A 16742-nucleotide genomic window follows, 5' to 3' on the forward strand; every position below is an offset into this window, starting at 1 on the left:
GCATGAATGGAGCGGTGGCTGACAATGTGCTGCCAGAGACAGCGGAGTATAGCGTTGGGCTAGCTCCATCAGCCCCATATAGTTGATAGAAGCGGCACTGCACGTCCTAGGCCATCGCTCTACTCAAGCTCCTCCTCGCTGTATGGGAGACAGGAAGTGAGACCCCTTTCCCCCCCCCCCCCCCCATTCACAATATCACTTCTCATTGATGAGACCGCCCCCAATCAGACTTTGATCACCTATCCTGTTTCTCTGCCTTTTTAATATTGGTGGCAGTGTGTGTGAAACAATAGTCAGGAGGGCTGTCGTGTCACGTTAAGGAGACCACCCAAAAAGTGTGGGGAGACACCTAGGGGGTGAGTGGGTAGGTGAATGACATAGTCTGTCTCCGAGGAGAGCATCCAAAAGGGGTGTGTGGACACCTAGAAGGTGAGTGAGGAGACTTATAAGGCCATGCAAGCTCCTCTGGGTAATTTATGCAAATAAGGAAGATGGAATTACCACCTCTGCAGCACTACCTATTGGATGGCAGCATTCCTTCCTATCAATGTCAGACCCTGACATTGATGGGAAGGAATGCTGCCGTCCAATAGGTGGCGCTGCAGAGGTAGTAATTCCATCTTCCTTATTTGTAAAGCAAAAAACACATACTCCCCTACTGCCTTGTGCCCCTCCCCCGCAGCTTTTGGCCGCTACCCCGATCCTCTGTTTAAATCGGTCACATGGATTGTTTACCCACATGACCACTGCAGCCAATGGGAGGCCGGCAGAGATGTCATTGGTGAAGTTCCGTAAAGCTGCCACAGAGCTTCTACATTAGAAGCCCATGTGACGGGTTTATGGGATGTCACAAGACCTGCTGGCCGGGTAATGTCACCTGTCAGATGTCGCAACAATGGACTGCCGAAACGGCGGTCAGGCGCTATGGTGAGTATATTTTTTTGGGCATGGGGGAGACGAAAACTATAAAAAAGAAATGAAACCCCCTAGAATGTGGTGCCGCCTGACTTTTACTTCTGCCCCCAGACTTCTGTTGAGCCAGTTGATAATCGGGGTGTTTACTTCTCCTACAGATCATTACCGTGCGGTGAATCTGGCGCTGTGAATCCCCTCGATCCTCCTGAAGCTCATGCTGATCTCGTCCCGGCTCCTCCCCTCACGGATATTCCTATTCCAGCTGTTGAGTAGTAGATACATGGGAGACATGAGCTCGAAGACCCAGTTACCTGGCAAGGACGAAGCTCTGAATGGCCGGTCTGACAAGATGCCAGTTTCCGGTAGGTGCCCTCTTGGAAGGGCATATTACGGATACTGCACTTTGTTCCATTTTGTATAAAATGTTCAAAATGCATAATCCTACCCAAAAAAGTGTGTTCAGTTTTGGCTCTGGTTATCCTGCGAAACCATTTTATACTTTTATCGTGTGTGAAATGCCAGTCTAAGAACATGGGCCCCACTGCCTAATAGTCACTTCAAATTAAAGGCCCGTTTACACGGAGCGATGATTGCTCAAATGACAGTTTGAGTGACAGTTTTGAGCGATTATTTTGCATAAACTATTAAGTAGCTGCTCAGCAAATGAAGCCTTTAGCTGAATGCAGTTAATAGCTGGAGGGCTCTTATCTGCTTTCAGCTCCTTTGTTCTCCGACGGGTTAAATACCGTAGCTGTAACAATGCTATTAGCACTACCCGCAGAGAACTGCTGATAAGACCCCACAATGATTTTTTGGCTGGCTTGAATTTAACGATCAGCTAGCAGTGCATGCTTTTGAGCGATTTTTGAGCGATCATCACTCCGTGTAAATGAGCCTTTAGACTAGTCCGTTTTAAAATGCTCCAGATATATTAAATTGGCGCATTCTGAATGATACATGTGGCGTATTTTCAGACCATCTAACGTTATGCCATTTATTATTTGGCTTGGCTAACATGAGATCTTTGTGCCTCAAATTTGGCGCAATTTTTGCTGCAAAATGTTGCCTTTAGGCCACGCCCCTTTACACAAAGCCATGCCTGACATGGTTAGAAAAGTGTCCAAAAGTCTCTAAAAACACATCATTAACGTGCTGCAAAATATGCTGCAATTTGCACCAGAAATCTGCCGAATTTATTCATAGTAAATCTCCCTCGATGTGTATATCGTATCCCTTTTTTTTGGTGGTGTTGCTATTTATTTTTAAGACCCTTCCTTTGGGGCAGCCATATTGGAGACACACACTGCCCTCCTATATAGTCTATGTCTATTGTCATAATGAGATATAATATAATGGTAATGAGGTGGCTCTGCTCAGGTGTCTCAGTCTATATAGCAAAGCTGACACGTGAGCTGCAGAAAAAGGAGGCATCTCTTGTGTTTGGTGTAGTGGTCACTATGAGAACTGCAAGGCAAGTTTTTGTTTTTTTTCTTTCACTTAAGATAGCAGGTTGTGTGCGCTTCATGGCAGCCGCAATGAATGTGAGTCAGTTGACCAAGAAATGTCGTAGATTATTCCAGTTTCCAGGAAGTGACGGATTACAGCCTCTACCCTGGGGAGTGATGGGGATACTGCATACTGAGTCTTATGTGTGTGTATAGTATTACTATCCTATCGTATCTAGGCCTCAAGCAGTACAAGAGACCTGTCATTACCTGCCCTGCTTTCTAGTCATAATATCGAGATGACTCTGCTCACATGTCTCAGTCTATTCAACAATGGAGCTGTAAAAAGGAAAGCATCTGTTTTTGTTTGCTCTAGTGGCCACTGTGAGAACTGCAACACTTCAGGTGAGTTTTTATATGCAGATAGAACAAAAAATTAAAACCCGTACTCAAGTCAAAGGCAGACATTACCTCTTTTGTCTAGTTTTACGTTGTGTCTAAATACCAAAAACCTTTTAGTCTGACAGATAGAAGACCACCCCACGAGGGGGCAAATGCTACATCACGGCACTAAAAGTCAATAAAATTAATTTCAACAATCATAATTTTCATTTAAAAAGTAATTAAAGATAAATTAAAATGATAAACAAGACAAAGTGACTAATTCCGTGACTGCTGGTGAATTATAGCCTCTATAGGGGTATTTATAACTTTAACCCTTTCCAATCCACCGTCTGACGTCTAAAGACATTCTGATTGAAGGCTGTACAGCTCCGATGTCGTAAGACGTCCGGCAGGGTATTCTTACTGTAGATTACTGGCCGCTCCGTTGTCGGGAGGGCCTCTCCAGCATGTCACATTCCACAGTACTGGCTTTGGCCAGCAGATAGCGCCATTGTATTACGGAAGAAAGAGAAAGCCCCCTAGGAAACACTGAATCTAAAATTGGATTGCAAAGGGTTAATTTATTTTTAGTGCTTTTTTTAAAATGAGGTTATTAAATAATCCAATCAGCCTGGTGCTGTGGTTGGCTGCTTGGCCAAGTGATAACAGCGCCCTCTGTGACGCCCGGCTGCGCGGGGATCGGTGTGTTTGCCATTTAAGTATGCTTTGTTTTACAGAGACGAGGGGTACGTAACACGTTGCCTGTTTCCTGTTGAAGTACGTAGTTTTAGGCCTAATGCACACGGGCATATTTGCACTGCGGGGGCCGGAGCCCATAGGACATGCATTGAAAAACGCATTTCAATGCCAACAAATGGAAATCAACTGCGTTTTTTTTTTTTTACCCGTTTGCAGGGTGGAAACCACGGCATGTCCTATTTCAGTGCGAGCCTCCCACAGGCACGCACAGCCGCGTCATCGCTGACACGCCGACTCTGCACCGTGCATGCGCGGCTGTGTGCCAGCCGGTACATCCACAGTGCAGAGCAAAGACGCCGGACAGGTAAGCTGCGGGTCACTGCAGGGGCACGGGTCACATCCCGCTACGAGAATCTCGCAGTCAGAATGCGACCCGGCCGTCTGCATTCGGCCACATACTTGCCTTATCTGACATCTCTTGTGTCTGCAAACGTTTTCTTCTTTTTTTTAAGGTTGTTGGCAAATATTCATGACTCTAAAATTATGGTGACCTTTAGGGCTAATGCCCACAGCCGGATTTCTGCAGCGTTTGGCTTGGTGGAAATCCGCTGCGTTACTCTGCAGCTATTCGGCTCTATTGAACCTAATAGCTCGATGTTCATGCTGCGGAATTCCGCAACGTGAAATAAACCGCGGCATGTTCTAAATGCCGCAGGAATACGTGCGTCTGGCTTCCATTGTAGTCAATGTAGCAAAGCGGAAGTGTAGCGAGAATACGCGGCTCTGCCCACCGCCGGCCGCGTCGTCTGACACTGCCGGCACGTCATGCGCTGTACTGCGCATGTGCGCCGGCCTTCAATGCGGGACGCATATGGAGGATCCGGAGTGGTAAGTATGGGGGTTTTGGGGGCGCGCCGTGGCGGATTCCGCTGCGATATTTCGCTGGCGGAGTCTGTCACGGCCGTGGGCATAAGCCCTTAGTATTGGGGCACTGAGATTGGAACAAACCGAAAAAGTGGTTCCCGATGGCTTGTGTGTTCTTCATATGTGGATCATGATGTACTCAATAAGTGATATTATATGAACTAATGATTATAAGTAAGATTACTGTTTATTACGGTTATTGACTAATTTGCTGGTTTTAACCCTTTCCAATCCACTGTCTGACGTCTGAAGACATTCTGATTGAAGGCTGTACAGCTCCGATGTCAGAAGACGTCCGGCAGGGTATTCTTACTGTATATTAATGGTCACTCTGTTGTCGTGGGCCTCTCCAGCATGCCCCATACCGCAGTACTGGCTCTGGCCAGCAGATGGCGCCATTGTAAAATGGTGGAAAGAGAAAACCCCCTAGGAGACCCTGAATCCAAATTTGGATAGCAAAGGGTTAACAGCTTCTCTAATATGTGTGCATTTGTGGGGAAAAATTAAACCTGTGAGGGAAGACCCTAATCTACTCTCGGTAGATATTGGGTCTAATGTCGGAGACTACCAAACGGCAATCCAAGGTTTGCTTGGATTCATCCACCAAATCCCATTTGTAGACTCATGGAGGAGTGCTAACCGATGTCCCCGACAGTCACTCACAGTACATGAGTGGTTGGCCCAGTTAGTCCGTATCGATGCCGATGGAATTTGGGGATGACGGCTGATCACTATCTAAAGTCTATGACCGGTTTATGCTACCTTAGTATAATGGTAAAGAGGTTTCAAACTTGCATACAAAGCGCCAATGTTCTCTTTAACAAACTTTTAGCTTTTCTTGTAACAGGATTGCTAGGCATGGAACTGCTCTTAGATTGTGTGTTGACTTACCAGTAGACTGTTGGCCAAGACATGCCTATCCTTGTTATCGGTGACCTTCCTGGGTGTATTGGATTTCAACATGAAACTTTTTTTTTCCATTTTCACACAAATAATTCTTATGTTAACGCGCCAAAAACTCTGTAAGTCTTATTATTCTTTGCTAATAGGCTTTCATATAATTGATCCAGAAGTGCTTGGATTTATCGGCACAACCCTCTCTGACGCAGACCTCGTACCTCTACCTCAGCACTTCCAACACTAATATGTCTTCCCCTTTTAGTAAAAATAAAACCTTCCAGGATCACACATAACTCAAGAGGGAGACTGGAGGAGCGTTGTTTCTCCTTAAGGAGAGCACGCAGAAGGGGTGTGGGTCAGGAGAGGCGGCGTCTCTCCTTAAGGAGAGCACCCAGAAGGGGTGTGGGTCAGGAGGGGCGTCGTCTCTCCTTAAGGAGAGCACCCAGAAGGGGTGTGGGTCAGGAAGGGCGTCGTCTCTCCTTAAGGAGAGCACCCAGAAGGGGTGTGGGTCAGGAGGGGCGTTGTCTCTCCTTAAGGAGAGCACCCAGAAGGGGTGTGGGTCAGGAGAGACGTCGTCTCTCCTTAAGGAGAGCACCCAGAAGGGGTGTGGGTCAGGAGAGACGTCGTCTCTCCTTAAGGAGAGCACCCAGAAGGGGTGTGGGTCAGGAGAGACGTCGTCTCTCCTTAAGGAGAGCACCCAGAAGGGGTGTGGGTCAGGAGAGACGTCGTCTCTCCTTAAGGAGAGCACCCAGAAGGGGTGTGGGTCAGGAGAGACGTCGTCTCTCCTTAAGGAGAGCACCCAGAAGGGGTGTGGGTCAGGAGAGACGTCGTCTCTCCTTAAGGAGAGCACCCAGAAGGGGTGTGGGTCAGGAGAGACGTCGTCTCTCCTTAAGGAGAGCACCCAGAAGGGGTGTGGGTCAGGAGAGACGTCGTCTCTCCTTAAGGAGAGCACCCAGAAGGGGTGTGGGTCAGGAGAGACGTCGTCTCTCCTTAAGGAGAGCACCCAGAAGGGGTGTGGGTCAGGAGAGACGTCGTCTCTCCTTAAGGAGAGCACCCAGAAGGGGTGTGGGTCAGGAGAGACGTCGTCTCTCCTTAAGGAGAGCACCCAGAAGGGGTGTGGGTCAGGAGAGACGTCGTCTCTCCTTAAGGAGAGCACCCAGAAGGGGTGTGGGTCAGGAGAGACGTCGTCTCTCCTTAAGGAGAGCACCCAGAAGGGGTGTGGGTCAGGAGAGACGTCGTCTCTCCTTAAGGAGAGCACCCAGAAGGGGTGTGGGTCAGGAGAGACGTCGTCTCTCCTTAAGGAGAGCACCCAGAAGGGGTGTGGGTCAGGAGAGACGTCGTCTCTCCTTAAGGAGAGCACCCAGAAGGGGTGTGGGTCAGGAGAGACGTCGTCTCTCCTTAAGGAGAGCACCCAGAAGGGGTGTGGGTCAGGAGAGACGTCGTCTCTCCTTAAGGAGAGCACCCAGAAGGGGTGTGGGTCAGGAGGGGCGTCCTCTCCTTAAGGAGAGCACCCAGAAGGGTGTGGGTCAGGAGGGGCGTCGTCTCTCCTTAAGGAGAGCACCCAGAAGGGGTGTGGGTCAGGAGAGGTGTTGTCTCTCCTTAAGGAGAGCACCCAGAAGGGGTGTGGGTCAGGAGAGACGTCGTCTCTCCTTAAGGAGAGCACCCAGAAGGGGTGTGGGTCAGGAGAGACGTCGTCTCTCCTTAAGGAGAGCACCCAGAAGGGGTGTGGGTCAGGAGAGACGTCGTCTCTCCTTAAGGAGAGCACCCAGAAGGGGTGTGGGTCAGGAGGGGCGTCCTCTCCTTAAGAAGAGCACCCAGAAGGGGTGTGGGTCAGGAGGGGCGTCGTCTCTCCTTAAAGAGAGCACCCAGAAGGGGTGTGGGTCAGGAGGGGGCGTCGTCTCTCCTTAAGGAGAGCACCCAGAAGGGGAGTGGGTCAGGAGGGGGCGTCGTCTCTCCTTAAGGAGAGCACCCAGAAGGGGAGTGGGTCAGGAGGGGCGTCGTCGCTCCTTAAGGAGAGCACCCAGAAGGTGAGTGGGTCAGGAGGAGCGTCGTCTCTTCTTAAGGAGAGCACCCAGAAGGGGTGTGGGTCAGAAGGGCATCGTATCTCCTTAAGGAGAGCACCCAGAAGGGGTGTGGGTCAGGAGGAGCGTCGTCTCTCCTTAAGGAGAGCACCCAGAAGGGGTGTGGGTCAGGAGGAGCGTCGTCTCTCCTTAAGGAGAGCACCCAGAAGGGGTGTGGGTCAGGAGGGGCGTCGTCTCTCCTTAAGGAGAGCACCCAGAAGGGGAGTGGGTCAGGAGGGGCGTCGTCGCTCCTTAAGGAGAGCACCCAGAAGGTGAGTGGGTCAGGAGGAGCGTCGTCTCTTCTTAAGGAGAGCACCCAGAAGGGGTGTGGGTCAGAAGGGCATCGTATCTCCTTAAGGAGAGCACCCAGAAGGGGTGTGGGTCAGGAGGAGCGTCGTCTCTCCTTAAGGAGAGCACCCAGAAGGGGTGTGGGTCAGGAGGAGCGTCGTCTCTCCTTAAGGAGAGCACCCAGAAGGGGTGTGGGTCAGGAGGGGCGTCGTCTCTCCTTAAGGAGAGCACCCAGAAGGGGTGTGGGTCAGAAGGGGCGTCGTCTCTCCTTAAGGAGAGCACCCAGAAGGGGTGTGGGTCAGGAGGGGCGTCCTCTCCTTAAGGAGAGCACCCAGAAGGGTGTGGGTCAGGAGGGGCGTCGTCTCTCCTTAAGGAGAGCACCCAGAAGGGGTGTGGGTCAGGAGAGGTGTTGTCTCTCCTTAAGGAGAGCACCCAGAAGGGGTGTGGGTCAGGAGAGACGTCGTCTCTCCTTAAGGAGAGCACCCAGAAGGGGTGTGGGTCAGGAGAGACTTCGTCTCTCCTTAAGGAGAGCACCCAGAAGGGGTGTGGGTCAGGAGGGGCGTCCTCTCCTTAAGAAGAGCACCCAGAAGGGGTGTGGGTCAGGAGGAGCGTCGTCTCTCCTTAAGGAGAGCGCCTAGAAGGGGTGTGGGTCAGGAGGAGCGTCGTCTCTCCTTAAGGAGAGCGCCTAGAAGGGGTGTGGGTCAGGAGGAGCGTCGTCTCTCCTTAAGGAGAGCACCCAGAAGGGTGTGGGTCAGGAGGGGCGTCGTCTCTCCTTAAGGAGAGCACCCAGAAGGGGTGTGGGTCAGGAGGAGCGTCGTCTCTCCTTAAGGAGAGCGCCTAGAAGGGGTGTGGGTCAGGAGGAGCGTCGTCTCTCCTTAAGGAGAGCACCCAGAAGGGGTGTGGGTCAGGAGGGGCGTCGTCTCTCCTTAAAGAGAGCACCCAGATGGGGTGTGGAAACACCTAGTAGGTGAGTGAAGAGACTTATAAGACCATGCATGCTCCTCTGGGTAATATATGCAAATAAGGAATATGGAACCATACCTCTGCAGCGCCACCTATTGGAAGGCTGTATTTCTTCAAATCAATGTACAACTCTTTAAACAAGTCTTTAAAACAATAATTGGGAATAGGAATTGCATCAAGAGTGAGAGAGACCATGCACTTACAATTTTTCCAGCAATACGCGGTATGAAAAGTTCTTGCATTACATCCAATAGTGCATCACGCGCACATCGCGTTAAGTGCGTGCACAAACCAGATCGCAGCATGCACTATCTTGGCTCGTATTACGTGCGCATACACGCCAACATAGTGTACGGGGGATTGTCTGCACGCAGCAAGAACGCAATTCATTGCATACTGCTGCGTGCGTCCCACGTGCGAAATATGCCCGCGGCGCGCAGGAGACAAACGCTGGTGTGAGAGAGAGCCATAGAGTACAGAAAAATACTCATTATATTACCGAACAAAAAACGGAATAATCTCCTTGTGCTTCGACTGCTAAGTAATGTTTGCGCTCAGAAGTCCACGTAAGTCTTAACCTGTTCGGTTTTGATCATGCGGCCTCTGTTTGCATTCTGGCTACAGGCTCTAATGGTGTTTCTTTTGTATAATGTCCTCCCTTCTTCATCAGATCTATATTCCGCCCCCTGTGGTTTCTTACAATGCATTATAGAAGTTTGGAGTAGTTGTTCGCTTTTTGATCTGCCTTCCACACGTTCTTTTCTCCCACCTGCCGGGAACAGTGAGTCATAAAACAAGTCCAAAACACACACGGAAGAATAGATATGAGAAAGGTCATGGATAATAGGATGGCGGGAGCGGGCTGGAGCTCCGGCCTTTGTCTGATCAATCAGTCCTACTTTCCGTGACCTTTGTCGCTCTATGAATACATGGTTTCTTTTAATTCTCGTCCCTTTTCTCGAATGCGCTCTTATTAATTAAACGCTTGGTCTGCGGTGGCGGCGCTATCTGGGTATATAAACATGACCTGAGATCCGTATCTAGGCCGAGGGGGGGGGGGGGGGGGGGGGGTAACTCCTTTGATGACGCCAAATGTTATTTTCTCTGGATTCTCTATAAATATGTCCCTAGGAAATGCAGGCGCAGTCTATATGTTCCCGAGGACGCTGTGACCCTGCAGCGATATACCATGCTGCTCTCCGCCTGTCTGCTGTGCTTTGTAGTGCAAATTTGTGGTGAGTATGGAATAGAAAACCATACTGTTAGGGCATTTGTGGTTTTTAGAAGGGGGGTGGGTGGGAAACCTCATCAGGACCCTCTTCTGGAGTGCGTCTATATAAAGTATTTCTAGAGGACCCGGCAAGTCCATGCATTACACAGATAGCCCATTGATATAAATATGAATTGTGTAATATTTCATTTTTCCTGTAGAGGCGCTGCAGGGAAGTAGAACTCTTGTTATCAGGCTCTCTCACGGATCACAGCTGTTCACCTTGGGGGATAGAAGCTTATGATTGGAGAGCTCTCCTCATAAAATATTTTTCCCAGGGTGTTCAACTCCTTTAAACTTTTATATACCCTATTAGGGCATTCTCCACTAATGTCGGAAGGGGGGGGGGGGGGGGGTAAGCTGCTATTAAGGATCCTCATCTAGTAGAGTAGAGAACAATTACATGGTATGTCTCTGCAGGACCTGGCAAGTCTGTGCATCCTAAGAACAGCCCATTGATTTTCATGGGCATTGTGTAATACTCAGTTTTCCCTGTAGAGGTGCTGCAGGGAAATGGATCTCTTACAGATTACAACCATTCACCTTGGATCACAGAATCTGATCACTGGGAACCCTTATATTTAAAAGTATTGACCTAGGTGCTTAACTCCTTGATATTTTTGAATACCCTATTAGAGCATTTGCAGTTGGTAGGTCAGAAAGGGTCAACCTTTTAGGACACTCACCTTTTTAGAGTTTGTGTGAAATGCAGCTTCTTAGAGTGTCTCTTGAGACCTGACATGTTAGTCTGTTGCAGAGACTGCCCATTGAGTTAAGTTTGGAATGTGTAATACCTCATTTTCCCTGCAGAGGTGCTGCAGGAAAATTGAACACTTGTTACCAAGATCTTTCACAGATTACAGCTGTTCACTTTGGCCCATAGAAGCGTATCATTGGAGAAACCTCCTTTTAGGTTTTGCCCCAAGTGTTCATCTTCTTTATATTTTTATATGCCCTACTAAGGCATTCTCAGCTAATAGAGAGGGGGCAGTCTGCTATTCAGGATCCTCATTTATTAGTCAGAGCAAGAGCAGTTGCATAGTGTCTCTGCTGGACCTAGCAAATCTGTACATTTGAAGACTGGTACATTTGATTTTCATGGGCATTGTGTAATACCCTATTTTTCCTGTAGAGGTGCTGCAAGGAAATTGAACCCTTCTCACCTGGATCTCTCATAGATCACAGCTGATCATCCTAGGTAGCAGAAGCTTAATATTGGGGATCCTTCTAATAAAAAGGATTACCCTAAGTGTTAACTCCTTTTATACTTTCATATGCCTTAATAGAACATTCTCGGTTACTAGGGGAGGGCAGTCAATTAGAATCTTTATCTGTGAGTCAGATTGGAAAGCGACTTCATAAAGTGTCTCTGGAGGAAGAATCTTTATCTGTGAGTCAGATTGGAAAGCGACTTCATAAAGTGTCTCTGGAGGACCCAACAAGACCATGCGTTACAGAGACAGCCTATTGAGTTAAATGTGAATGATGTAATACCTGATTTTCCCTGAAGAGGTGCTGAAGGGAAATTGAACACTTATCAGAATCTCTCACAGGTTAAAGCTGATCACTCTGAATCGCAGAAGCTTATCTTTAGGGACCCTTCTAATAAAAAAAAATATTGCCCAATGTGTGGAACGTCTGTATATTTTCATCTAGCCTATAAGGGCATTCTCAGTTAATAGAGGTGAGGGTGTCTGCCACTCTGGGCCCTTATTTATTAATCAGAGCAGAGAGCAGCTACATAGAGGAGGGACTTTGGAGGACCCGGCATCTCCATGCACCTTAAGAGCAGCCCAATATTAGTTGTGTAATACTTCATTTTCCCTGTGGAGGAGCTGCAGAGAAATTGAATACTTGTCACCAGGATCTTTCACAGAAGCTTATCTTTGCCCTTATTGTGAAACTCCTTTATATTTTCTTATATCCTATTAGGGCCTTTTCAGGTAAGGGAGGGAAGTCAGCTGTTCAGACTGCCTATCTGTTAGAGTGGAGAGCAGCTTCCTAGAGGGCCTCTGGAGGACCCAGCAAGTCCATTCTTTACAGAGACCGCTCATTGATTTAAAGGGGAATTGTGTAATACTTAATTCCCCCTGTAGAGGTGCTGCAGGGAGGTAGAACTCTTGTTATTGTGATCCCTGACAGATTACAGCTGATCACCCTGGCTCACAGAAGCTTATGGCAAGGGACTGTTCTAATAACCATGACTGTAATGACCTTGCCGTGATTGTTGTGTAGGTCAGACCTCTCTGTAGATTGTTCATACTCAGTTGAAATCGTCTTATGGTGAGTCCACATGGGGTGGCGCTGATGTGGCTACAAACCACGGCACATACAACCGCTACGGTTTTTAAACTATGTAAAAGAATGATATTGCCAGACACCTTGACACCGTACGGCCTATTATAATAGATGTGTGGTCTTGCCAGTGAATCGGCTAGGTCCTGGCAAAATTCTGCTCCACAGCAGTGGTACGCTCAGTGATTTGTGGCCATGTCAGTGCTGCCCCCTTGTGGTCTCGCCCTTAGCCAGATGGGAATTGATTGCAGAATTGTTCATCATCAGTGTTTTTATATCAGGTGTTAAAGGTGATTATAACAAGACCGTATTACCCACCAAGGAGGAGGCTCTGACCGGCAGGGCAGAGAAGATGAAGGTTTCAGGTAGGTGCGTGATTAATCCATCTTCGGTGCCTACATGCTGGGAGAACTGACTATACTTTATAAATGAACTTGCAGTCTTGCCTATCCCTAGTGTCTTTCCACAACTATTTTGCGTCCCTTTTTGGTGTGTTCAATAGAGTGAAATATATTAATTAACAGATAATAATTGGATTATCTTGAAAAATGGCTCCAACACCTGTTCTGTGCGAGACGCCCTTTAGAAGGGGGCATATGCTAACCTTTAAGAACAAATATTACCCAGAATGGTTCCATATTACCAATCCGCACTCCAAGGCCGGTGGTGTGTCGATCACGATCCATAAATCTCTGCGGCAGCAGGTCAAGGTCAGCTTGGATCGATTTCAGAGGGGTCTTGCATCTTTCTCAAAACACTCATTGGTGGTAAGACCCTCACAGTTTGCAGTGTGTATCTCCCTAACTCCAATCAATGCAGTGTTTTAAAGACCATTCTTCCCAAATTGATGGAGTTTGCTGAGGGGATTGTGTTGATTGGGAGAGATCTTAACTTTACATTTGACGCACATGTTGACTCTTCACATAGACAGGGCCACTTACCCAAGTCACATCTCCGAGTTATTAAGCTACTCCTTCATGATGCGCAGTTAGTGGACGTGTGGAGAATATCGCATCCCCAGAATAAGGATTATGCATTCTATTCACATGCACACCATTCTTACAGTCGGATAGACTTGTTCTTCTTGAGCCCCCATGGCCTGGCCTGGCATCCATCTTCTACCATTGGAAGTTTGGTATGGTCGGACCTTGCCCCCATCTCTTTATTTTTGGAGATTCCAGGAGTGCTCAGACGTTCTGGATCGTGGAGGCTGAATGAGAGTTTATTACATGATTCGGTATGTGCAACGGAGATGCGCTTGACTATTGACGCCTTTTTAGAAGACCATTCTAGTGACCCAACCCCTCTGCCCTTTCAGTGGGAAGCTTTGGTTAAAATAATAAAAAAGTGAAATCTGCCACGGTAATAGACTTGCTGACCAAAATATGAAACGTAGAGTCCGCTCACAAAACCAAGCAAACCTCTAATAAGCTTAAAGGGGTTATCCCGCGCCGAAACTGTTTTTTTTTTTTTTTTTCAATAGGCCCCCCGTTCGGCGCGAGACAAACACAAGGGATGGGTTAAAAAAAAAAAAACAGTTTAGTACTTACCCGAATCCCCGCTCTGCGGCGACTTCTTTCTTACCTTAGCAAGATGGCCGCCGGGATCTTCACCCACGATGCACCGCGGGTCTTCTCCCATGGTGCACCGTGGGCTCTGTGCGGTCCATTGCCGATTCCAGCCTCCTGATTGGCTGGAATCGGCACACGTGACGGGGCGGAGCTACAAGGACCAGCTCTCCGGCACGAGCGGGCCCATTCACCAGGGAGAAGACCGGACTGCGCAAGCGCGTCTAATCGGGCGATTAGACGCTGAAATTAGACGGCACCATGGCGACGGGGACGCCAGCAACGGAACAGGTAAGTGAATAACTTCTGTATGGCTCATAATTAATGCACGATGTATATTACAAAGTGCATTAATATGGCCATACAGAAGTGTATAACCCCACTTGATTTCACGGGACAACCCCTTTAACTATCTCATTGCTACTAGACTTGAGCTTAAAACTCTTCTGGGTAAAAAATATACCAAATACCGACAGCATATTAAAAATACTCCTACGAATATCCTGGTTGAAAACACATGTAGTGGACCACTAGTAAGGCTTTTGCATCCAAGAACCTCACACACATTTATCCCCCACATGTTAGAGCCTACGGGCAATAAAATTCATGACCCAACCCTCGTCTTGGGGCAATTTTAGAGATACTACCAAGGTTTATACACTATAAGGGGACCATATTCAGAGCTGCCCCAAGAACAGATGGATATCGAAATTAGAGAATATGTTAAGGAGAACTCTCTTCTGTCTATTCCAAGAGAGGTTGGGTCTTCTTTAGACGAAGCCTTTACAGTGGAAGAGGTGGCAGAGGTTATTAAAGCGACTCCGGCACAAAAGCATCCTCGTCCAGACGGGTATACTGCCCGACTGTTACAGACCTTTTGGAGAGCAGCTGATGCCCTTTATACTAAGGTATTTAATAGTAGATCTCCTTCCTCCCCGGGGTCCCAGTCCAGTCCATATCTGCACTTATTACAGTTATACCAAAACCAGGAAAGGGTCCATCTATATGCGCTACTTACAGACCAATCTCATTGATCAACATACATGGTAATCCATTTGCAATACATTTAGAGAAAAACTGAAGTCCATTTCTCCCTTCTTTGGTACATGGAGATCAGGTGGGTTTTGTTGGGGGCCAAGAGGTGATGGACAACACCAATAGAACGGTCCTTTTGATAAAAAATGGACCGGAACAAAAATCCCTGCTATGTATAGTCTCTTAGATGCTGGGAAGGCCTTTGATTGTGTAAACTGGGGTTTCCTTAGGGCCTCGTCGGAACACATTGGCCGGGGCCGAGTGCGAAGGGAGGATTCTTGCCCTCTACTGTGGGCCTACGGCGCGGGTGAGGGCTAATGGGCTCTTATCGCCCTCATTTTCAATAGCTAACAGAAGTAGACAGGGTTGCCCGTTGTCTCCATTGTTATTTGCCCTGGTGTTGGAGCATCTTGTCGTTGCTGTGAAGCGGAACCCCAGACTTAGATAATTATGACAAACCATTCTTGTCTTGGTTTGGCCCTATTAATGTTGTCCCTCGCTTCCTGTATTTGTTTCAGATGCTCCCCATTGCTACCCAGAGGGTTTCTTTAAGCAGCTGAAATCAACATTTTCTCACTTTGTGGGGGGAGGGAACCATAGGATAGGACACTTAGGCTGCCTGTCCACGGACGTTATTGCATTGCATTCCCCGTGGTGATAATCCGGCCGCGGGGAACGCAATGCACGCTTTCCATAGTGTCGCTATGGAAAGCGCAGCCCCCCTGTCCACAAGCGGAGAATCATCGCGATTGTCTGCTTGCAGCCGTCAATTGCTGCGAATTGCCGCAATTCTCTGGGGTGAGCCTATCTGTCAGATAAGCTCACCGCGGAGATCCGGCTGCTGGTTTCTGCTCTCGGGTGGTGGCTTCCGCGGCGAATCTCCGCCGCTGGATTTCACAACGCCCGTGGACAGGCAGCCTTATGAGACCCTTACCTGACCTTTGGGACTTCCTTAAATCCAATTACTCAAACTTCAGGACTCCCTTTTGAAACCTTGTTTACCAAGGAATCGCCCCTGCCTAGATGTCTATCTAAGATTTACCATGAGATTCTGGAGATACCATTGATTGGGACCAGTGCCTTCATGAAAAAGTGGGAAAAGGATCTTGGATGTGTAGTTGAACCTGGGGACTGGGAGAGGGCCTTATTACTGGCTCACAAGCGGCCCCTGGCCTGTAAGAGGGCCTTATTACTGGCTCACAAGCGGCCCCTGGCCTGTAGGGCTCAAGACAGGAATTACAACATAACCAGATGGTATAGGTGTCTGTTATGTTGCATCGCATTTTCCCCACGGTCTACCCGAATTGCTAGAGATGTGATGGGGAAGTAGGAACCATGCTGCATGTTTGGTGGAAGTGACCCAACCTTGCGTCTTTTTGGTGTTCTCCACTTACAAGGAGATCACGAAACTCTCAGTTACTCCCTCTCCGCAGATGGCGCTCTTGTCTCTGCTACCTGGCTCAGTGACTACCATCAAAAAGACCTGCTGCGTTTCTTCCTAACAGCCGCACACTCCGTCATACCTAGATATCAGGAAACACATAAGATCCCGACAACGGTCGAATGGATGCAGGAGGTTAGCGAGTTGATGACTCTGGAGGAGTTGGTGGTGGTCGGGAGAAGTTTACACGCATTACAAGTCCCTGGATACATTTCCAGAGCTCCCCGGAATGTTGGAGATTGATTGGAAACTCGCAGGCAGTTGTTTAGGATTGGTACATTGGCGATTGAGACGGGATAACTCTGCAGGGTCAAGGACTAATATCTCCCCATTTATCTATCCTTATATGAAGTATCCCACTGACGGGTGTTAGGTGTGTGGATGTTTTTAGGTTTTTTTCTCTCCCTATTAGGATATTTTAATTTGGGTAGTCATACTAGGATCTAGGGCAGTGTTGGCGAACCTATGGCACGCGTCCCGGAGAGGGCACACCGAGCCCTTTCTGCCGGCACACGTGCTGTTCGCTAGTATCACCCGCTCCTCCGCACTGCAGCT

General features: G+C 48.4%; 1 protein-coding gene across 2 annotated transcripts in view; it reads left to right on the top strand.

The window, feature by feature from the left end:
- Positions 1-16742, top strand: part of MSRA (methionine sulfoxide reductase A) — a 295929-nt gene that overhangs the window by 10676 nt on the left and 268511 nt on the right. For both annotated transcript variants that reach the window (XM_066594899.1, XM_066594903.1), the window contains exon 2: positions 1074-1277. In XM_066594899.1, coding sequence (XP_066450996.1) covers positions 1130-1277 — 148 coding nt within the window. In that variant the 5' untranslated portion in view covers positions 1074-1129. The remainder of the gene's footprint in view (positions 1-1073; positions 1278-16742) is intronic.

The sequence above is a fragment of the Eleutherodactylus coqui genome, chromosome 1 (assembly GCF_035609145.1).
Source record: "Eleutherodactylus coqui strain aEleCoq1 chromosome 1, aEleCoq1.hap1, whole genome shotgun sequence".
In the NCBI taxonomy this organism is placed as follows: domain Eukaryota; kingdom Metazoa; phylum Chordata; class Amphibia; order Anura; family Eleutherodactylidae; genus Eleutherodactylus; species Eleutherodactylus coqui.